This window comes from Mesoplodon densirostris, chromosome 1 (genome assembly GCF_025265405.1).
Source record: "Mesoplodon densirostris isolate mMesDen1 chromosome 1, mMesDen1 primary haplotype, whole genome shotgun sequence".
Classification (NCBI taxonomy): Eukaryota; Metazoa; Chordata; class Mammalia; order Artiodactyla; family Ziphiidae; genus Mesoplodon; species Mesoplodon densirostris.
In genome coordinates, this window is record NC_082661.1 from 86,901,311 (window position 1) to 86,925,107 (window position 23,797).

The window sequence follows — 23,797 nt, forward strand, 5'->3', positions numbered from 1 at the left end:
GGGAGGGAAGTCAGTCAAATGAGTCTTGGGGGCTGATAATCAGAGAATATGCAGATCAGGGTACCGGAGGGGATTCAAATTCTCATCATTAAATTTCTTTCCGGGATTAGAGAAGATGGCCACTACAAAAAAGCACACATTTCGTGAAGGAAGGAAGTCTTAACTGGGAGTTAGAGGTATGTGTATGGGGGTGGGAGTGAGAAGAGAAGAAAGAAAAGGGGAGGAAAGCCTCCTTGCCCCTCATCATTAGCAGAGAGTCATTTCTAGCTCTGAAAAGAAATACTTCTTTTTCAGGGAGAAGTGGGAAGAACACGCACCATACTATTTGGTCATTAAATGAATGAAAGAGTTATAGGAATATCCACAACATTTTATTAAGTGAAAAAAGGTGAGTTTAACAAAACAGGGTGTGCACATGTGTGTGTGTGTGTGTGTGTGTGTGTGTGTGTGTGTGTGTGTGTGTGACAGAAGGAGACACACAGACAGACCCCAAATGCTGAGAGAGGCTTTCTAGGAGCTGTGGGCATGGAGGGGATTTCAGAGGCTGATACATGTTTGGTGAGGCCTGAGGCTTATACAAGTCCAGGACATCCTTTAAGAGAAAAAGACACAAATCTGTGAATACTAATTAGTTACAAAATTAAATATTTGTTTAGGGGAATCCAAGCTTAATTAGCTCCACAACAAATCTGTCTCTACATGATTTTTATAGTATTCTCTATGCTTAGTATAGCTTTTCCACAATGAGCATGAATTATTTTAGAACTAAGAACCAAAGCAGAAGTTATGTAAATGTTTTTAATGTCAGCCATGCTCTCTACTTTACTTACATTAGCTCTCTTTTGAAATGATCATTAGAGATGGTTTCTAATCAGAAGGGCTGCAGAGCTTAAGAGCTTATGTTGTCATTTATGATGTATTTCTAGAGAGTTATGCACAAAATTCCTAGCTTGAGCTTACCCTTGAATTTTATTTGTTTACACAAAGCACCATAGACAAATATCCTAAAACAAGAGGAAAGTCAAAGTCAGACAACTTCTCTAATCAGGAAAACCTTGTTCTTTCATCAGAAAAATGGACGTGAGTTGTGCAAACTTTCGTAACCCAGTGTAAGTGGGTTTACAAAAATGAGGTTAGCGCCTCCCAGTAAAAGAGCTGTCGCTGCATTAAGCGTTCTTTCTTGCGGCTTGAGCTCTGCTTCCCCTGGTATCACGCTTTAAACTGGAAGGAGCTTCTGCTGAGAGTTTCCTTGGTAACAGGAAGTGACTGTGTATGAGAAGTTGGTACTGGTTCACTTTGTCCTCTCAGCCATCAAGGAAGTGCATTACTGTAAATGATTTGGGGACTGTCCCCATGCATTCTTCTCAGTGAACACGCTGCTGAAGGGTGTATTGAGAAAACGTCAAAAGAAGATGTTTTCTTACCTTCACAGAAGATGGACTTCTGTGACTTGGCATTGGCCCCGGGGTGACCCCTCTGGGATCAGGAGAAATATTCCTCTCAATCAGATCGCAGATTTTATTATCCAGCTCCATGCTTTCACATCTGCCCAGGGGACATGGGAAAGTCACATTTTACAAAGGTAATTAAAAATGATTATAATTTTGTGAATGATGTGGAGGTGTTATTAGAGTATGATACCCCTCTAAAATCTCCAGTTCTCTAATTTCATTTTGTATTCATTAGGTGCTGCCATTAGAGAACTTTAAAGAGTATTGGAGTTTAATTTTCACTTACTTGCACATTTATTCCAAGTAATCAAGTAAGATACAGGCAAGTTTAGGGATTTTCACAGTCTGATAATGATGACCAGACCTGAGCACTCCCAGTAAGCCTGGTGCTTTACTTCCATTTTCTTATTCAGTGGGTATAACAATGCATTACCGTAGTCAGCATTACCTGCATCATACAGATGAGCAAACTCAGGCTTAGGAAGTTAACTAACTTACTAATTTACGTGAAATCACACTGCAGAACATTGGCAGGACCAAGATCAGACTCAGATCTGTAGGGTTCTATGGCCTGTCTCTTGGCTATGTTTTGTTGTATGTCTTCAATTAAACTGAGAACAAATCCCTAAGGAATAATTTGCCACCAAATGGAAATATTATATTAGAGTCAAAGAGTATCTGGAAGTTACCCTAAAAAGAACTTAGTCCAACTTGCATCATTTATATGAGAACAAGAATGAATTGCTTACATTCCCATGACTATTAACAGGAAACATCAAAATTTAAATCAGATTTTCTGACTCCAGTCCATTTTTCTTTCCATTATATCATGTTGGCATGATGGAGAAATCTTCTCATTAAAAACACAATTCAAGAGAAAAATACATTCATTTAGTGATTTTCCTTTCTTTCTTTCTTTGCCTTCCTCATCATTTTTCATCCCTTAAAAACAACCCCTTGGATTGGGGTAGGAGTTTTTCCAGGAATACTTCTTAAAGTTGTCTCCAAATAAAATAAATATGTAGGTGGATGACCTAATCACATGTCCATGTGACAGAGGTTGCTTGGGCTGTCTACCCAACCCTCTACCTTCTTTGAGAGTAGCTCCCAGGAAGAGGCTCTGACAGCCATGCTTGCAGACACTACTTGACCACACTTGTTTGGTTATAGCTGATTGGACCAAGAGTAAACAACTGATTCCAGCTTGGCCAATGAGATTCTCTTCCGTGTGCAGAGGGAGTCAAGAATGAAGCAGATGGGTAGGGAAAGGCCGAGCTGTGAGATGGAGTCTTGGCAATTTTCTAGTCCTGAATCAGCCCTTTCTAAGGCATGACTGCCTTCCTACCCTTATATTCTGCTAATCATCCCATATCTTTATAATGAATTATGTCTGTCTTTTTTTTTAAGCTAGCTTTTTGGTGTCTGTTATTTGTAATAGAAAAAAAAACTCTAAATAATACACCTTAACCCTCATATTTCTATTTATTCTTTCTCTTGGGCTGTGAAATATCTGTACCTCATGTCCCACATATGATGCCACCATATACAACAAACTACTGGGTGTACAGTAAAACCCTTCATGGCCCCAAAGTTTGTAAATGTGTAGCATTGAGTTTGGACCTATCCTCAAGGTTTCCCACAACACTCTAAGAAGAGTCACAAAATTCCTTTAATAACTGCCCCAAATCCTTCAGGTTAATTAGATTCTCAATTAATTAATTAGTCCTATGGAATTGGACTAGACTGAATGTTAAGCCCCTGAGGCAGCTTTCTGACTTTTTCTGAACCACACTTACCTGCCAAGAGGTCACAATACTTTCTGGTACTACATTCCTCTGTGGCAAACATGTTACTGAGCCCAGCCCCCAGAGGGGATCATTTTGATACGACCCACTGTGACCTCCAAGTCCCCAAATGATCGGGCTTCCTTGCTATGCTTCTGAGCTCATCGTCCGCTCCCCTCCACCCTGCCTTTTTCTTCCAGGCACACTCGCCCCATCACAGTTTATTGAACATGCCAAGCATGCTTGCTTCCCACACTGGGGCTTGACGTTTGCTGTTTCCTCCACATGTCTTGCTCCCCCCATGCCATTCAGGGCTTGTCTCAAATGTTACTTTATCAAGAAAGCCTCTGCTGACAAACCTATCTAAAATAGCTTTCTCACACCCATCACGAATGGCCCTTAATTCTGTCTAATTTTCTCAGAATTTTTTATTATCTTGATTTCTTATTTGTTTACTGTTCTTCTCCCCACCCCCATATAGGCCTCATAAATGCCCCATGAAAGAAGGGTGTTTGCCTGCTTTTATTCACTGCTCTTTCTTGGCACATAGTATGACCTCCCTCAATAAATATTTGTTATTGAATAAAAGTGACTCTGTGATGAAGTTTAATTCAAAACATGAACTCAAATCTAACAGTAAATTAGATGCTTATTTAAAATGTATGCAAATAACCTCAAACTCATAAGACTGATAAAGTGGAGGCACAAATCGTTAAGCATGGAAACATTAATGGCAGCTATAGAATGGGCACTTGAGATTAGTTATTACTGCCTTCATTGCTGCCTTGTGCTTTTATCCTTGAATTATGTGCCTTCTTCAATATTCAACAATAATTCATTGAGCATCCACTATTGCAGGGTCCTGACTTTTTGTGGGAATAATCACAATCCAGGATGATCCACAAACTGTTTCGACTTTAGTGGTGAACCTGCTTAGAGGCCAACAGCCACCCTTTCCTTTCTTGTTGGGACAAGTGAGTGAATGTTCTGCCTCAAAGCAGGGGCCCTGCTCCCTCTCTTGTGAATGGGGTTCACACATGTCCCTCAGAACAATAGCCAAAGAGCGGGGGGCCCTTGTGGGGCTTGTGGGTTCCTGAACTTGGAGCAGAGTGAGCCTCAGGGTGGTGACCACAGCTTCGGTGACTTTGGCCACCTTAGAAAGAGGAGAAGTGACGGCAAAGAGGAAGAGAAGCACGTGGTGGTGAATGGAGTGGGGAGCTTCCAGTCACACCGATGGAGATGGTGGGTCTCGGCACCTAGGGACCCCACTGGGAGTTGAAAGGACAGGGGAGGGATGGAGCTCCAGGGATTATATCTCAGTCAGGACTCAAGGCTTCTTTGTCTTCTCATTGCCATTGTCACAGCCGTTGTCTCAATAATGAGTATGCCTCAGAACTTACATATGAAGCCTCTGAAAGAAGCATTATGTTGCAGAAGAAAGTAGAAACTAGGATTTTTAGGGTTGAACATAACAGTGGGACCTAGGGTAAGTGCCGCATCTTCTCTGAGTCCTATTAGCCTGGTTTATAAAAAGAGAAGAATAATGCTGTACCGTGAGGCTGTCAGTAGGATTAGTGATAACATAGGTACAATGCACAGTGCCAGGTATGCTGTAGGTACTTAATAATTGATATCACTGTTATTATTCTGAAGGTCTGGCACAGTTACCAAACATTCTAACAAATGAGACTGGAAAGTAGGAGCCATAAATTTAGTATATTGCTGAAAGGAAAAATAATTTAAAAAGCACAAACATTTTAATTTGGTTAAAAAAATAATCAAAAAGTTTAGTCACACCTTGCTTAAAAGACAGCCATGTTACCTACCTGGGTTTTATGAAATTCTTAGCAAATCTTTTAGATTATTCTTTAATATAAGAATTTAGTGAATGAAAATATATTTATATTCTGTCTTTAACTTGTGAAATTCATTATGTTTCATGAAATTCAATTAGCCTTAGATTTATTTTACAAAAGAGAATACTATTTATCAAGGTTTATTTCTTTCTTAGAAAGCTCAAAATTGTGACAATTGAGAGGCAGAATTAATTAACGTTTGTAAACTCTGCTTTCCTCTTTAGATCACTAAATAATTGCATGCAACATATAACATTGCATGTAACATTAGGACCCAAGGTTTAGAGTACAGTAAAAAAAAAAAAAAAAGAAAAACGCTCTACCAAACTTTTAAACACAAATAGAACACATCCTACATAACCTTGCATTAGTTTTACTGGGTCCATATTATCCTCACCTGGGATCTGTTCCCTGATTCTACTCAACTGGTTAGGTGAGGAGTATGGCTCCACATATCTGTGCTCTGGGCCCTACCCCTTAATCGTTCTTATTTTTTAATTATGTAACTTGAGACTTAGGGAAGTTAAGTACCTTTTTTTAAGGTCACTTGACTTAATAAGGGGCAGGGTAAGAATGCGCTCTGAAGCCCATGACTTATTAATCTACCTTTGATAGTGATTTTAGGAATTGTCACTACAGCAGGACCATAGAGGACTGTGTTATTCCCAAATAATTGGGTTTAGGTTTTCCATTGTGATGGGCATTTCTGCTTCAGTGCCAAAGAAAACAACCTATTGGTGCCTGCAACTGAAAGGTAGCTGACTTATAAAGTCCGATATCAGGAGAGGGTTGGGAGACAAGCTATGAGGACCAGGTTCTTCACTGATGATCTTTTACAAGCCTCCTTGTTTTTCGAAGTTGGGAGTTATGGACCAGGGTCCAGGATGAAATGCGGGGGGTCCATGAGTCATCCCAAATCAAATTAAGTACAAAATTATATATATATTATAATATATGTGTTATATGCTCATTGTCTCTTTCTGAAAAGAGGGTCTATATTTTTTTCGACCTCCCAAAAAAGCTAAAAATCACTGACCCATCTTGAGTTATTGCCATGAGTGGCCACTTTAAATTCAAATCTCATCGTGGCTTTCTTTGTCCAAGAGTACACTTTGATTTCAAAAAATATATATTTTTTACCATGGAAGAACTATGAAAATTCAAAAATGACTCTTAAATACTATTAAGTAAATCTTTATTTGAGGTGGTGTCCTTGTGAAATTGCAAGTGAACAGGGAATTACAGAGGCAGTATTGTTAGGCTAAGAGTTTTCCAAGATGATGGTGACAAAATTCAATGAAGTCCAGTAAACCCCTGTTGGATCCTTGGCTTATTCATTGCTTGTTTTAATCTTACATGGATATAAATCTCCTATGTTACTATTGCTCCTTCCTACCCTTCATTCAACAAGAATAAATCAACCTAGAAAGTAAATAGAAATGATATTAATATGAATTCAATTTTACCAATAAGATAATAGGTTAGGCCAATGTGACCATGAAGCTTATTTTACAAATAGTTTTCCCTATGTTATGTATGATGTGTGAACTCCTTATCCCCTAGACTACCCTTGGGAGGTAACAATCTGCCTAGTAACCCGGCAACCAGAGAGATCAGGGAAAGAGGTGAATGAGTTGCCAGTATATCTGGAGGCCTCAGACTTTTATTACATATTCAAGGGTCTCCAGTACAGATGCCTCCAAAAAATTATCCAATAAAGCGAAGTCTTTGTATGCCATCGTTTAATAGGCTCATCCAAGGATTACTTGATTATTTAAATTTTACCATTTGATTAGAGCCAGGACATTGTTAATTTGTAGAATCCTCTCTGGCAGAAAAGATAATCTCAAAGTTTATGATTTACTGCCTCTTAGGGAATTACCATTTTTGTATCTAATCTAACATCTTATTCTACCATTCCTTTATTAAATTGCCTGTAAATACCCAGCTCTTCAAATGCTCTTTGAATGAGCCTTCTTATCTTTCTGGATACCTCATTAATTAAAGAGCTGAATTAAAACTGTGGACATATGTTCATTTTATATTTGTAGGACGGTTGTATTATTAAGTTTTTGTGCCTTGTACATTAACATCACTGGATGTCTATACTTTAAGACCATGGAACTTCCACTTACTGATAATGACTTCAGGTGAACACACAACCCCAAACCACCAGACTTGGTTTTTATGGTTACATGCTGTGGTTGCCTCATTAGTATTGGCAAGCAGTGTAAATTCCTAAAGAAAACAATTACACTCGATACGCAAAACAGAAACCACAATCTTGGAAATAACCTGAAGATTATTTAATTCCTCTCCTGCATTTAGAAGGCAGAGAAATGAGACTCAGAGGGGTTAACTGGCAGACAGCAAAGCCAGGGTGAGAATTAAGGGCACTAGTGTTCTGTCTTCCTCTGCACACTCACCCACCTCAAATGTCCACACTTCCTCCCAACCTGCCACCAAGGTCACATGTTATGCTTTGATCTTATGTCATAAGCCCAGTCTTTTTAGGGAAGATTCTGGAGAACAAATCATATTTTCAAATACAAGACAAGGAAGAATCAATAGCATGTTCTTCTATAATGGAAACACTTCCAGATGTTCAAAGACCAGGAATCGCAACCGTTGGGGACCCAGAAAGAAAAGGTGTTATCTAAAATACTGTAATCAAGCTGTGACTTTTAGGTTTTACTTTTTGTTATTGTGATTAGTACTCTGAGTGTGTTACTGGCTATAAAGGGGAGAAACAAATTACTAAATGAAGAAGTTACTCTGTGTAAATGTGCTTTAGATCCACAAGTCATGGTGTCTTAATTATTTCGTAATTGGGAGCTTTAACAGTTGTGGCTTAAAGAGGTAATGGAAGAGAAAAGATTTGCTCACAAAATTTTCAGAGTAACATTGCCCTCGGGCAAGAGTGAATATTTCTAGAGTTCAACCCAAGGCTATGTGGCTTAATAATTTAAATAAATGTCTAAAACTAGTCTTTGCATGTCTGAAACAAAAGCCTGGAGGACAGGGATATTTCTTATAAACATGGACTCTGTTACTGCCCTTTATCTGCATTCTTTTTTTTTTTTTTTTCTTTTTTCCGGTACGCGGGCCTCTCACTGTTGTGGCCTCTCCCATTGTGGAGCACAGGCTCTGGACGCGCAGACTCAGCGGCCATGGCTCACGGGCCTAGCCGCCCCACGGCACGTGGGATCTTCCCGGATCAGGGCACGAACCCATGTCCCCTGCATCGGCAGGCGGACTCTCAACCACTGCGCCACCAGGGAAATCCTATCTGCAGTGTTGGTTGGATCCCTATTTATCTCCTTCTGCTTCTTGTGATGTGCCAGGTCGCTGAACTGATGCCACATACCCCAGCCAAACCTCTTGTGGCTGCTCCCTGGAGGAACGCGTGGACAGAGGAGCCAGATTGGAGTAGAGATAAGATGTAGCTGCAGGTGCTGTTCAGACCGTGAAAGGTTACAGGTGAGCATAGTTCTGTAGAAACCACATCTTCCTATAACTATCCTACGGAGTTAAGGTTTGGCCATCTTACTGGAACTATTCTGCGCCAGTGAAACATTGTGGTTCACAAGGGCAGAGCGACAGATGAGACAGGATACAGCGTCTATGAATACACACTGTTTCGACAGGAGATATTGTGATACATGCAAACCTTGGCCTTTTTGTCTGGCTGAATGTTAGCCATTGTGCAGTTCTCACCTTAAGCATGGGAGCGTGACAGGACCCTAGATTGCATGAGATGTTCCAACTATGTATTACCATAGCAACGTGTATTTCCTACATTAGGCAGCTTATTACACTTGATTGCATGTTTACTCACATGTATCCTCCATTAGATTAGAAACCCCTGGAGGCAGGCATGGGTTTGGCTTGCTTATCATTGTAACTCCAGAGTCTCAGAGTGATTATGAAATGTTTGACAAGAGAACAGATAGTCAAGAACAACTAGGTCTGAGGTCAACAAGGATGCCAGGTAGTCCTGAAGGAGGGGACACTTGTATTAAAAAGTCACGTGTAGGCTGCTCATCTGTTCTCTCTAGATGCATTCTCTCTAGATGCGTTCTCTCCATGGGATCCATATGATTTCTTCCCTCCTCATCTCAGTAGTCAGCCTCTGGGAGAAGGAGCTGACAAAGTCCTAACAGCTATGGAGATTATAACAGGGGACACAACTTTCTGCTACAAGCCATAGAGCTTTAGGCATCAGCAAGCAGGGTTCTGAAGGGATATTGGAGTTGTGGAGTCCTTCCAAATTCCCTGGAATCAAACCTGTAGTCAGGTTGATGCTTGAGAAGAAATATAAATCAGGATAAAATCTTGTCTGAGGGCAAGTAGTAAGCATGATTCTCTCCTCTCCTAACAAGTTTTCTGAGTTTTTATTGAGAGAAAAATGACACCATTTTTAGATCTTAGATCTGCTGGATAGACTGAGCCTGGAACACCAAGGTTTGTTAGGATGTGAGTTTCTCTACTCCAGGGAGTGGGGACCCTGTTGGAGGAACAGCAGAAAAATGAAGAAGTCATGCAAATATTGCTACTCTCCCTACTATTTATTACGGGGTTGAAAACACACAAAGTACACCCTCTAACAGGGATACAGGAAGGACATAGCTTGAGAGCTTTATGGATCAATAGGGGATAGATTCCTTGGTGTTTTTGTTACTATTTCTTTTTAATATGGCAGACTATCATGAAGGTTTTTCTTTATTTACTTAAAATTCCATTCTTTTGAAGAAGCAGAGACTATAAAAAGTGAATACTCTTAAAGATTCAGGTGATAGGAAACATAATTCCCAACCAGCATTGTGAATAAGTTAAGCCTGTTAAGTTAAGCTTGACCTGAAGGTCAAGAAAGCCTTGGCATTTTAGCGTTTGTATCACACAGTTAAAGCTTTTGCACATTGTTCTGCAGAGTAAATATGCTCATGCTGATTTATTGAAAACAAAATTAAACTAGCTATACATGCAGAGCAAAATTATATATTTTATTGTGAGTGTTGAATGATGGCAGAGAATGCCAGCCCAAAATATGCCACTTAAGCATAAGGATTACTTTGAACAAAAGATACTTGAAAAACAGCAGATACAAAAAAAAAAAGCATTCTGATCTCCCCTTTTTCTTCTTGCAAACAGGAGATAAAACTCCCTTGTGAAAGATGTTCCCCTATACTAGGAAGAAAGAAGCGTTCTTATCAAGGATGGTAAATTAAGACGAAGAGAAATCTGTACAAACAGACTTTGTTAAAATAATTCTTATCTTCCTTTAGCCTCATCATATGTTTCAGTTACTTTTCCCTAATTGTCTTTCTTTGATCAATTTAGTATAAAACATTGCATACTAGGTTTTGCCATTTCTTTGGGTCTTCATTTCCTAACCTCTTAGGCTCCCATGTCACCAAAAACTTGTTTGTGTGATTTTCTCCTATTAAGCTGTCTTTTCTTGCAGAGCCCATTCAAGAATTTTCCTCCCCTACACTGTACTTGGAAATAAGCATTTCAACAGGAACATTAAGTTATATATTTTACAATTGTATCTATATCAAAAAAGCAAAGTAGATAAATTAGATCTGGTTACACTCATCTGATATAACCACATTTTGGTGTCAACTATAGTTTTCCTTTAATTTATCAAAATGTATCTCTCAAATCTCTTCTTTACACAATACCAAGTTGTGACATTCTCTAGGAAGGTTGGAAGACTAAATTTTGAGTCATGTCTAATTATAATATTTTCCCTAGTATCTCATTGCTGTTTAATATTGACTATGTATTTAGGTAAAAAATATGATCAAATAAAACAATATTATCTTAAAACTATTCTCTTAACTCAAATCTATATTGTTATAGCTGAATTTCATTGGGACAAATATTTGAAAGGACTTTTTAAAGGAACAGCCATTGATAAAATAATTTTATTCAAATTATTTTAAATTATTGCAAAGAAGGTGAGAAAGTGATACTTTTAACAACTATAGCTGAAGTATTAAGTAATTCAGACCCCCATATACTTGAGAGCTGTATAAAAATTTTATAATAGGAGAAGTAGTTTACCTTTCTATTTACTTGATCTTTAAGTAATACTTATTTAAACGATATCAGTTTAAATGTGAATTTTTCACATCTGTGTTGGAGTTTCATTTCAACATGTGACTACAGTTCTTGATTTTAATTCACCAGCAGTTTTGAAGTTTGCAGCAGTACATAAAAGGTACAGAACCAAGAGAGGCAGTTTGCAAGCTGAATCTACAGCTGATTCGTCTATGGATGGTAAAGAAATAATGGAATAAATTATGGAGAAATTTCTTCTGTATAAAATTTTTGGGAGATTTCAGACTTGGTAATAGCTTTACCAAAAGTCACAAAATGACATATGACAATTTGATGTCTTATCTTGTGATCATGTGTCTCAATTCTCTTGTCTAGCTGATAAAGTAGGAGCCACTTTTTTGTTGGATTCCTTGCATTAGTTTTGTTAGAGGTGGTACATAATACACTGAATCAAATCATGATGAGTTATTAGTATGTGTAGAGTAAACCTACGTATTGAATGAGAACTGCTTCTGAAAACTTTCTACAGAGCTATATTATAAATAGGTTCATGTGCAGTTGGAAATATTGCATTGATTAAATGATGCCTCTAGAGGGCACTCTGCATTCAGTTCAGGTAGAAACTAGTTTCTGATGTTGCTCACATTTTCTGTTATGGTATTTATTTTGAATTTTGAGGTCAGCAGAGAGAGAGAAGTGTGTGGTGTGTACATCTGTAATAATTGTAGCTTTTTTTTCTTACCGAATTTTAAACTTTTAATAAAAAATTTCTTTTTTAATAAAGTTTTTTTTTTTTAATTTGCAGTGGTTGTTTAACATTTATGTAATAGACTTACACCGAATAGCTTTCCTACTATAGTGGTAAGTTAACTTTGTTAAAGATTGAAATGGTCCATATTCATTTTCTTTCTTTCTCTTTTTTTTTTTCAGTGCTCATATGGATGTGAAATTGATGAGCCTAGAATTTCTTTTTGTGCTAGAAATTAGGAAATGCTTAAAGAACTGGTTAAACATGGGACAATTTCACATCAAAAGAAGTAATGATAAAAATCATTATAACTCATTAAATAAAATAGGATTAGTTAATTTATACTGATAAAAAATTTAGAAATAGACATAAATGGGGACAGGAGAAATCTTTTTTCTTTACATTAGAATACCTACTAATAAATGTAGAAGGAATTATGATATCAGAAATTCACTATTTGGCAGCCATCATAGTAATAATTTAAATAGGAAATTTTAATGGGTGCTAAAACTTAAGCCTGAAATTTTGATGAGGAATGAGATCTTTACTTCATTTCATAGGCTCTCCCTCCCCCAATACTTAGCTAATACTAAAGGAAATATGGGAGAGTAACTTTACATTGGAGAATATTGGCAGACTCCACCTTAACAAAATGATCAAGAATAAAATAACTTGTAATGAGAAAAATCCAAACTGACCATCTTATAGGATGCATCAAAACATAGCTTCACATCTGTGGTATTCCTGCTAAAAATGTATAAAGTGTTAGGTCATGAAAGTCAAGCAAAGACTGGGAAACTGTCCCAGATTCAAAGAGGCTAAAAATCATGAAAACTACATGCAATCTATGATCCTGGATTGGATTCTTCTTTGTCTAGGAAAGACACGAACAGAATAATTGGCAAAAACTTGAATGGCTTTGAGAATTATATGATAGTATTGTAACAATGTTCGTTTTCTGATTTTTTTTTTTTTTTTTTTTTTTTTGCGGTATGCGGGCCTCTCACTGTTGTGGTCTCTCCCGTTGTGGAGCACGGGCTCCGGACGCGCAGGCCCAGCGGCCGTGGCTCACGGGCCCAGCCGCTCCGCGGCATGTGGGATCTTCCCAGACCGGGGCACGAACCCGCATCCCCTGCATCGGCAGGCGGACTCTCAACCACTGCGCCACCAGGGAAGCCCCGTTTTCTGATTTTGATTCAAAGGGGATCAGAATTTGCCACCCTCAAAATATGCCACTTTGATATGAAGATTATTTTGAGCTGAGGAATCAACAAGTATGGTAAGAGTTATCTGCCCTCCTTGATCTCCCTAAAAGCAGGGCATAAATTTCCTTTTGTGAAGGTGGCATAAATTTTGCCCTTTTCCTATACCAGGATGAGAAGAACAACTCATCACCGGAGATCAAAAGCCGGCAACCAAATGCGTCTGCATAAACAAACCTTACTAAAATAGCCCATATATTTCCTAGTTGCTTCCATATAATTTATTGTCCCCTGAGGCCCAAACACTACTTCCTTTGCTAAGAAGGCTATAGAAGCTCCTGAGTCTAACTTCTTTGAATTTCATTTCTTTTCTGTGAAATCCCATGAAAATACAAATATTAATAAATGGTATTCCTTTTCTCCTGTTAATCAACCTTTGTCGGTTAAATTAGCAGGCTCCCCGACACTGAACCTAAGAGGGTAGAGGAAAAGTTTTTTTCTTTCTTGTGGTTACATGGGAGAATGTCCTTGGTTGTAAGAAATGCACATGAAATAATCCAGTGTTAATTTATTTCTGAATGGCTCAGTTAAAAAAAAAAGAAAGATCTTGATACACTTAGAAATTCTTGGGAGTTTGAAATTATTTTAAAATAAAAAAGTACATAAATATTAAACCTAAAAAAATAAAATCGGTTTGACACTTTAACTTATACTCAATGTAGAAATCATCTTATGAAAATGAAATTAGCATTTCATTATATTGCAGAAACTAAGATGCAGGCCAATAAATCTTCTTTGACATTTGTGAAATTAGTGCAAACCTAAACAAAGCAAAGATGAGTTAGTGTTTTGCTTTTCTAAAAGAAAGTGGAGGAAGAGCATTTGTGTGAATCAAATTACTTTGATAGTCTGTTCTAGCCCAAGGATTCCAAAAATGAAATGAGCTATTTCCACCATAATATTTAAAGCCCAGTTAGGAAAAACCACAAAATAAATAAACAAAACTCCGAAACCTTGAATGTCTTCATCTTTGCTCTGTAATGTCTGGCATTTCACCTCCCTGTGGAGTTCTCATAATAAAAATATAGAAAATTGTTGAAATCCTCAGATTATAGAAGCTTGCCTTTGGAAATGTGGGTTAGTGCTAAAATCCATGCACAATAGAAAAAGAAAAAACCCAAACTCAGGAAGACTTTTTTTCTCATTTAATTCAATAAATATTTCTTTACAATTTCTTTATGTAATAAAGTCCATTAACCTTCAAGAGCCTATGTCCTCATGATTTTGGGTGAGATTCCAAAAGAAAGAAATGTGCATAAAGGGAGTTTTTTTCTTTCATTAATTACTTTTCTTTTTTTAAACACAGTGATAAGACTTTAGGCATCAAGGAATAGCACAGGGGTTTAAAATGGATTTTTAGGGACTTCCCTGGTGGTCCGGTGGTTAAGAATCCGCCTTCCAATTCAGGGGATGTGGATTCGATCCCTGGTCAGGGAACTAAGATCCCACATGCTGCGGGACAACTAAGCCTGCATGCCACAACTACTGAGATTGTGCACCACAACTAGTGAGCCCGTGTGCTGCAACTACAGAGCCCACATGCTCTGGAGCCTGTGCGCCACAACTACAGAAGCCCTTGCACCACACTCCACAACTAGAAAGATCCTGCATGCCTCAACTAAGACCCGAGGCAGCCAAAAATAAAATAATAAATAAAGAAATAAAATGGATTTTTATCACAACATTATTTTTAGATTCAAAAACTATAAAATAAAACTATTGTTGACCTTGTGTATTTCTGAGTAGAGAGAATGGATCATTTATTCTTGAGTGAAATGGAAAAAAACAGCACTGGTTTCTCTTTGTTATAAAACATCAAAGCATTGAATTTGGAAGGAAATTATCAAGGGTCATGATTATGCGGGAAACCAGCAAAGTGAAACAGTTCTTTGGTATAAATTGTTTTTGGTTCTTCAAACATCTTTACAGGATTGACATAAAAGCAATTCAGGTATTTGTGTAAATGCAACTACACAAAGACTAGAGGAGGCGTTCCTAAAACTGGGTAAGTTAGAATGCTTGGCAGAAAAAGCAAATCTCACATTTCACTGGCACTTTCGAGATCAAGTGAAAAAAACAATCGTCTCCAAAGGCCAAGTAGCATTCTGTAGTGAAAACAAGACCAGCAGGTGGGTGAGGTGACATTGTTCTGATGAGTGATGACAGAATAGATGGGAAACAGTAGCATTCTACTAAAAAAATGACATTCACCCTTACTCACCTGACACTTGTTGAAATATGTACAAACACACAGTCCCCTGGCCAGGCTAGTCACAGCGATGGCAGCGTCTACTGAGCTAGGCACTGCACTAAGCACTGTATATGCTTTATCACATTCACTCCATAGAAGGCCTCCTTGAGGTAGGAACTGCTTCCCCTGTCTTACAGGTGAGGAAACTGAGGTTCACAGAGATGAAGTAACTTGCCCAAGGTGAGCTCTTCTCATTGCACTTCATTGAGCAGAGCTTTTGTGTAGATTGCCAAAGGTAAAGAATTAAAAGAGATCACCTGTTCTAATACTGGTAGAAACAGATCTTTTTAATAAACAGTTCATTTTTCTATATAAGTACTTTAAAAAAAAAGACAGTAAGAAAAGAAAGGGCCACATACGATGTTCGGTTTTTAAGAGCTAAAAATTAGGAACTGGTTCAGGAAGTAATTGCGTGTGCTTGACTGTGCAATGGAGATCATAACACAATTAAATTCAGAATTCCAGTGAAATTTGGAAAACTAAAGAATTGGTCAGACTTAGTCATTAAAAATGGGATTATAAATAGCCAGGGAAAAGTATTTAGTTGTGAAGATGAAAAAAAATTAATAATTACTTAAAAATATACATTCATATCAAATATAAGTATGCATATCTAGTAGCATTTTCAGTAATAAAGATTTTTATAATTATTATAATAGTAATACAACTTTAATATAGAATAAAATCGTGGTAAATTTACCCTTTTCCTTTCTATGCACATATATTTTTTGTAAATTGGGACTAGGGGTATATAAAGTATTGTATTTTTTTTCTGATTAATATATCATCAGAGTATTAAAGGCCTTTCCTTTAGTAAAGAGATCCATGAGTAGCATAGAAATTCAATTTAAAACATTCAAGAACAAATATGAACAGACTTGGCTCAAAGTATTAGGCTTAATGAACTTAAACCAGTTAGAAAGTTATCAGTACAATGTAAAAGTTGTGTTCATCAAGTAGATGGCAGTTCAGAGTTAAGAAACTTGATTTTTGACTTAACTGTTAAAGATTTTGCGTGTTCCTTAGCATCTAGGGCCAAGCTTAAGTACACATAAGATCTATTCTAAGCCTAGCTATAAAGCTAAACATAAACAAAATTGTGCAGGACTTCCCTGATGGTCCAGTGGTTTAGACTCCGTGCTCCCAATGCAGGGGGCCTGGGTTCGATCTCTGGTCGGGGAACTAGATCCCACATACAGCAACTAAAATAGCCCGCCTGCCGCAAGGAAGATTCCACACATGGCAACTTAAGCTCCCGCGTGCCAAAACTAAGACCCCGCAGCCAAATAAGTAAGTAAATAAATAAATATTAAAACAAACAAACAAAAAACCAAAATAGTGGGATTCACCCAAGAATTCTGAAGGAATTTGAGGACAAATTTAGGATTTTTCCTCAATATTTATTAGCCAACAGAGAAATAAGGCTTGCTAATACTATTTTAATTAAGAATAGCCATGTAAGAAATTCAAAGACCTTATCAGTGAGAAGTAGAATTTATGATACTGATTTACTAACATGAAAGTAATTTAAGCAGTGGAAAGAAAAGTTTCTGTAAGGACAAATCTTGCTTGATTGATTAAATACACACATAAAATCTCTCCACTAAGATTATAGGCAAAGGCAATTTTAAAAATTGAATGCGTATAAAAACGTTTTGTCATGATTTAAAAATAGATTCTAGAAAAGAACTGAAGGGCGTAAGATAATAGACAAATTTCTGGGTGAGCATAGCAAGCTGGTTTCTCTTAGGGATCTGGGCTAGGAAAGATTTCATTTTTTTTTTTTTTTTTTGTAAACTACAGGAAAGGAAAGGTAAACAGTAGCAATGAATGACATTTTAATAGACTTTGCAAACCAAAATGTTAAAGCAAAAAGAATGGACTACAGGAAAGATACAAAAACTTAAAGGAATAGGCTAAAAAGTAGTACATGACCTTCATCGTAGAGAATCACATTCAGAGAAAATATAACCCGAAACATATGAGTTTGTTATCTGAGGCCTAAATTTTTAGTTACAAAGAGGTTTACATGGCAATGAAGGCATTGAAGATTTTTTTGCTTATGAATCACCCTCACAGTGCTACAGAGGTAAAAAAGTAAAATAAAAAATGACTGGATTTTATCATCTATCCCTTCAGCAAATAACTATTGAACATCTATTACACGTCAGACACTCTTCCTAGTGGTTGGCACATTATCTCAATGAGCAGAAAAGAAAAAAAAATTGTCTCCGCTTGTGGAGCTTACAGGATTTCTTACAAACGGCTGCTATAACATTTTCCTGCCTCCAGACAAACTGTAGTGAATTTGCTGTCAAGTTCATTAATAAACATGGCTCAGAAGATCCAGTGAGGGTCAACTATGCTGATCAAGAAGATTAGGGCTTCCCTGGTGGTGCCGTGGTTGAGAGTCCGCCTGCCGATGCAGGGGACACGGGGTTTGTGCCCCAGTCTGGGAATATCCCACATGCCGTGGAGCAGCTGGGCCCATGAGCCATGGCCGCTGAGCCTGCACGTCTGGAGCCTGTGCTCCACAACGGGAGAGGCCACAACAGTGAGAGGCCCGCGTACCGCAAAAAAAAAAAAAAAAAAAAAAAAAAAAAGTGACTACAGTTGGCACTGTGACCCTAGAGTTTTTCCTCATAAAATACTCATACAGCTCTGAGGTATTTAAATTAAAAAAAATAATAAAGAATTATGGAGCTTACTAAGAAAGAGATTATCTTTAACATGTAATGTTTTTAAAGAGGTGTTTTGGAAAGGGTATAGACCTTCTATGATGGCTAGAGATACAAAGTTGGAAAAAAATTAGGAGGAAGTTTAGTGAAACTAGCAACAAAACAAATAAAAACTTGGGAGAACCCAGATGCAACATGGCAGGCCCAGTTGAAAGCACTGTGCAAGGACAAGAGAGAAGAGACAGTTCAAACAAACAAACAAACAACAACAACAACAACAAAAACAACCAACCCCAAAACAGAGCAAGAAAATCTAGAGGAAATCAGGAGAAAAGGAAAGCTGAGAAGTGTTCAAGGAGATGGGGGCTGGCACCACCTTAGGGACACTGTAAGTGAGGAATGTGAGAGCCAGGAAAAGTTCAGTAAAGTATTTGTAATATCGGTAGGCTACTGAGCTTAAAGATATATCGATGAAGCTCGTTACTTTGACAGCAGTTTTCATTTAAAAGTAAAAGTCGGGCATGGGGCCTATAAGAAAGGAGTCTTGCTATTCATGTAGCTTGGAAATACCCCTGCCTGGCAGAAGTAAGTGGGCAGGGAAAACAAGGACTCCAGGTGTCCTGGCCATAAGTCAGGGTCAATGGATTAGAAGAGGAAGTGGCAACTGGGAATCATTGATTGAAGATTTCAACCCATGACTAGCTGAGAGATGTGAGACTAAACTAATAACTGAACTGATTTTTATCTTCCAAATTTCCCCCCTACAGAACTGGAACTACTTGTGTGCACCTAGCTACAATGGCTGGGGAAGAACGTCTCAGAGAAGAGGAAACGGGTCATGTCAACCCCAAGTCACAATGTCTGGAGTTGAAGCATCCCTCTGATACCCTCAGATAAGAAAGGAAGCTAAGGAAGCTTACTTAATCCTTCTAAGGTGACAGGGCAGGTAACTTGTCAGGGTAGCTCACTGAGGACAGTTCTGTGGGTTGCTGTGTCAGAGCACCTGGCTGGTGCTCGGGAAGGCTGGGATCTCACCCGTGCTTCTCTGGCCAAGCCAGGAGCTCTTGCATGGGGCTGCATACACCCAGAAAGAAGAGCACCTGTTTCTCAATTACACAAAGGCACTCTCTGGGCTAGCAGCACCCTGGAAACTGTGTCCCCTGTCAAAAACCATCGTCAGAGGCAAAGCCCATACCTGGCAACATTGGGGTGGCATTTGGCATTTCTTCTGTTTGTATGTTGAGACATGGCAACCACTTGCGACTGGTTCTTTAACGCCCCCAAATGGACACAGACACGCTACAGGAAATTCCTCTTGCTTCTGTTCTCACCCAAATAGGTGACACCAACCACACCTAAGAGTGCTAAACAGTGGGTTTACTGGGATAACTGCAGAAAGATTGTGATGAATAGGACACTATAAAAATTACAAATTCCCTCTGCATAATCTTAAATTAAGAAGAGGACACTTCCGAGTCCAAGATTTCTCAAAAACCTCATAGTAGGGGCCTCAATTGTCTTTATTTAGACCCAATTTCTCAAAACTGTACCTAGTTAGAGTTTGCTAGGGTCAGGGGGATTTTCCACACTTCTGAACAACGCTTTTCATCTTTACATAAAATTTTGGCAGTTGGCAGCTGTTGGGCCACCAGCAGTCTCTGGATGCAGAAAGGGACCCCTGAACACACATCCTGACTAGCAGGCTCCCAGCTCCTCTGGTGCTTTAGGTAACCACCAATGACTGCCGATTAGAAAACATCCTTTTCCTATGACAGAACAATCTAGTTCAAACAGAACTGTGGCTGACACTTACTGTGTGGCTGATGTAAGGATCAGGGAATTACTGCCAGCTAACAGGCATGTTGATTATCTTTTCCTCAACAGATTTTTGTTTGTTTGTTTGTTTTTGTTTTTATTCCCACAGAGAGCTTTTTGTTCCTTTTAATCCAGCAGATTTCTGGAACCCCCAGCCCAGCTGGCCATTTCAAGTCCTCTGCTCAGGCTCTATTAAGAGGAAAAACAGAACTGTACTGGAAAATAATGTACCTTAGGTGGAACTAAACCTGGAGGGAAGTATTAAAAAGCGAAACTGGTTCTTTGGATTTGCTAGGCGAGAGTGAAAGTAAAGGTCACTTTTTGGTAAGAGGCTCTGAATGTTAGTAAAAGCAGAACTGTGTGTTGGGGAAAAGAGTAGGAGTTGAAGGTCAAGGGGGAAATTTGGTGGCTGCAATAACTAGAGTTAATTTATGAATGGACTCTAGGCTACGTCAGTGGATGCTTCTGACGTGCCTGAGTGAGTAGGGGGCAAGAGAGGGAGTTTGGGGTGTAAGGAAAGTCCAGAAAACATGCTAATCAAATGTTCCACAAAAGGGGACAACTGGGTAGCCATATTGATACTTTAGTTAGTGCTTGGAAGGACCAGAGTAGGATTCAGCACCGAAAGCACGAGGCTGTTCCATGCAAGATGGTGTGTAGTCACTGGCCTGCTTCTGACAGGGCAGCAGGCTCCAGCATAGAACATCTGGTTGTTAGGCATTGTTTTGTGTCTCATGTGTTTAAAATTCATTTCTAAGCATTATTTTGTATGTTTCAAAAAGCAAAACACAAAAACAAAAAACCCCAAACTAAAAGTAATAAGCTTTCTAAGAGGAAAAGATAATTATGGTCCTTTATTCTGTGCATCATGATTTTTGCCTTAGGCAAATTTAGAGCCAGAGTTTATCACTACTTTAGGCTATACACATATCCTCCATGTTGCTTTCTCAAGCCTATGTCAAGGGAAAGAGCCCTGCACCTGGAATCGGAAGATCTGTATTCTAGATGTACTTCTGCCACTAACTAGCTGTGATATGAGCAAGTACTTAGCTCGTTCTTTGTCTAGTAATTAATGCATCCATTCATTTATTCAATGGCCTAATACTGAGAACCTGCCTTGTGCATGGTAATCTCATCTTCTTCATGTGTAAATTAAAGGAATTACCCTAGATCAATTCAATGTTGGAATCATATAATTAATTTTAAATGTCACCTTTTTTTGAGAACTGAGATAAAAACCTAGGTCCTCTGATATGATACGTACACTTATTCTGCATTTATCAAAGCTTTAGGCTATATATTTTCAAGTAAAAGCCTGTTTTATTTTTTTCTGTATTGTACACTATAAAAGTACACCCACTTTAACAAGCCAACACTAGAGAAGATTAAAAAATAATAAACTTATTCTTCCCTCAGTTCCACCTTACTGTGATAATTAGTATTTGCACTAGTATTCCATATTCTTCTCTATACTCACACAAATATGTGTATATTTATATGATATATGTGATAATTTTTCTTCCTTTTCTAAAAAAGTAAAATATAGTCATATTATACATTACTCTGCTAATTATTTGGTTATTTTGCATTTTTCTGAACATTCCTCTAGGTTCATACATATAGATCTAACCAATTATTATTATTATTATCTTTTTACATCTTTATTGGAGTATAATTGCTTTACAATGGTGTGTTAGTTTCTGCTTTATAACAAAGTGAATCAGTTATACAAATACATATGTTCCCATATCTCTTCCCTCTTGCATCTCCCTCCCTCCCACCCTCCCTATCCCACCCCTCCAGGCGGTCACAAAGCACCAAGCTGATCTCCCTGTGCTATGAGGCTGCTTCCTACTAGCTATCTACCTTACGTTTGGTAGTGTATATATGTCCATGCCTCTCTCGCGCTTTGTCACAGCTTACCCTTCCTCCTACCCATATCCTCAAGTCCATTCTCTAGTAGGTCTGTGCCTTTATTCCTGTCTTACCCCTAGGTTCTTCATGACATTTTTTTTTTAAATTCCATATATATGTGTTAGCATACGGTATTTGTCTTTCTCTTTCTGACTTACTTCACTCTGTATGATAGATTCTAGGTCTATCTACCTCATTACAAATAGCTCAGTTTCGTTTCTTTTTATGGTTGAGTAATATTCCATTGTATATATGTGCCACATCTTCTTTATCCATTCATCCAATGTTGGACATTGAGGTTGTTTCCATCTCCTGGCTATTGTAAATAGAGTTTCAATGAACATTTTGGTACATGACTCTTTTTGAATTATGGTTTTCTCAGGGTATATGCCCAGTAGTGGGATTGCTGGGTCATATGGTAGTTCTATTTTTAGTTTTTTAAGGAACCTCCATACTGTTCTCCATAGTGGCTGTACCAATTCACATTCCCACCAGCAGTGCAAGAGTGTTCCCTTTTCTCCACACCCTCTCCAGCATTTATTGTTTCTAGATTTTTTGATGATGGCCATTCTGACAGTATGGTACTGGCACAAAAACAGAAAGATTGATCAATGGAATAGGATAGAAAGCCCAGAGATAAACCCATGCACATATGGTCACCTTATCTTTGATAAAGGAGGCAGGGATGTACAGTGGAGAAAGGGTAGCCTCTTCAATAAGTGGTGCTGAGAAAACTGGACAGGGACATGTAAAAGTATGAGATTAGATCACTCCCTACCACCATACACAAAAATAAGCTCAAAATGGATTAAAGACCTAAATGTAAGGCCAGAAACTATCAAACTCTTAGAGGAAAACATAAGCAGAACACTCTATGACATAAATCACAGCAAGATACTTTCTGACCCACCTCCTAGAGAAATGGAAATAAAAACAAAAATAAACAAATGGGACCTAATGAAACTTCAAAGCTTTTGCACAGCAAAGGAAACCATAAACAAGATGAAAAGACAACCCTCAGAATGGGAGAAAATATTTGCAAATGAAGCAACTGACAAAGGATTAATCTCCAAAATTTATAAGCAGCTCATGCAGCTCAATAACAAAAAAACAAACAACCCAATCCAAAAATGGGCAGAAGACCTAAATAGATATTTCTTCAAAGAAGATATACAGACTGCCAACAAACACATGAAAGAATGCTCAACATCATTAATCATTAGAGAAAGGCAAATCAAAACTACAATGAGATATCATCTCACGCCAGTCAGAATAACCAATTATTTTTAATGGCCGAATAATATTGAAAATTATAAATGGGCCAAATTCATTTAACTATTTCCCTATGATGGAATATCAAGTTGTTTCTAACAGTTTTTTCTTTTTGATGTCACTTTAGTTAAGGTCATACAAGAAATATTTGTCTAGATATATTCTTACATACTGGTGCTTTATTTACATAGAATAGATTTAGATTGTTAGTCAAAGGGCATAAACGTTTAAACTTTTAACAATGCTTCTAGATTACTTTCTAAATTGGTTATAGCAATTTTCATTTCTATCAGCTATATATAAGAATTTTTATTTTCCTATAACTGACATCAGCTCTATGTGTATTAATATCTTTGCCAACAATGAGTATTAAAACTGTTGTTTTAATTTGTATTTTCCTAATTACCAATGATGTTGATCATATTTCAATATATTTGTTTTTATTTGCTTGTTCTCTTCTGTAACTGTTAGTCTTGGTTCTTGACTGACTTTTCTTTGTGGACGCCTTTTCCCTTTCCCATTTGCAGTACTTCTTTGTCTAGTCATCATTTTAACAGGTAGAGGTGTTACAGAAAACAATACAAAGCAAGGGAAGTGGGATCAGAACTATGGAGGGAAGTAAGGATTCCAACTTTATGTAGGGTAATCAAAGGCAAGGCCCACTGAGAAGGTGACATTTGAGCAAGCCTTGTGGGAGGTG

General features: G+C 38.0%; 1 protein-coding gene across 1 annotated transcript in view; it reads right to left on the reverse strand.

Moving 5' to 3' along the window:
• The window catches only part of TNIP3 (TNFAIP3 interacting protein 3), a 98,182-nt gene that overhangs the window by 59,069 nt on the left and 15,316 nt on the right, over nt 1-23,797 (reverse strand). Inside the window, exon 2 of the mRNA XM_060088875.1 lies at nt 1,425-1,545. Within this exon, the coding sequence (XP_059944858.1) occupies nt 1,425-1,545 (121 nt within the window). The remainder of the gene's footprint in view (nt 1-1,424; nt 1,546-23,797) is intronic.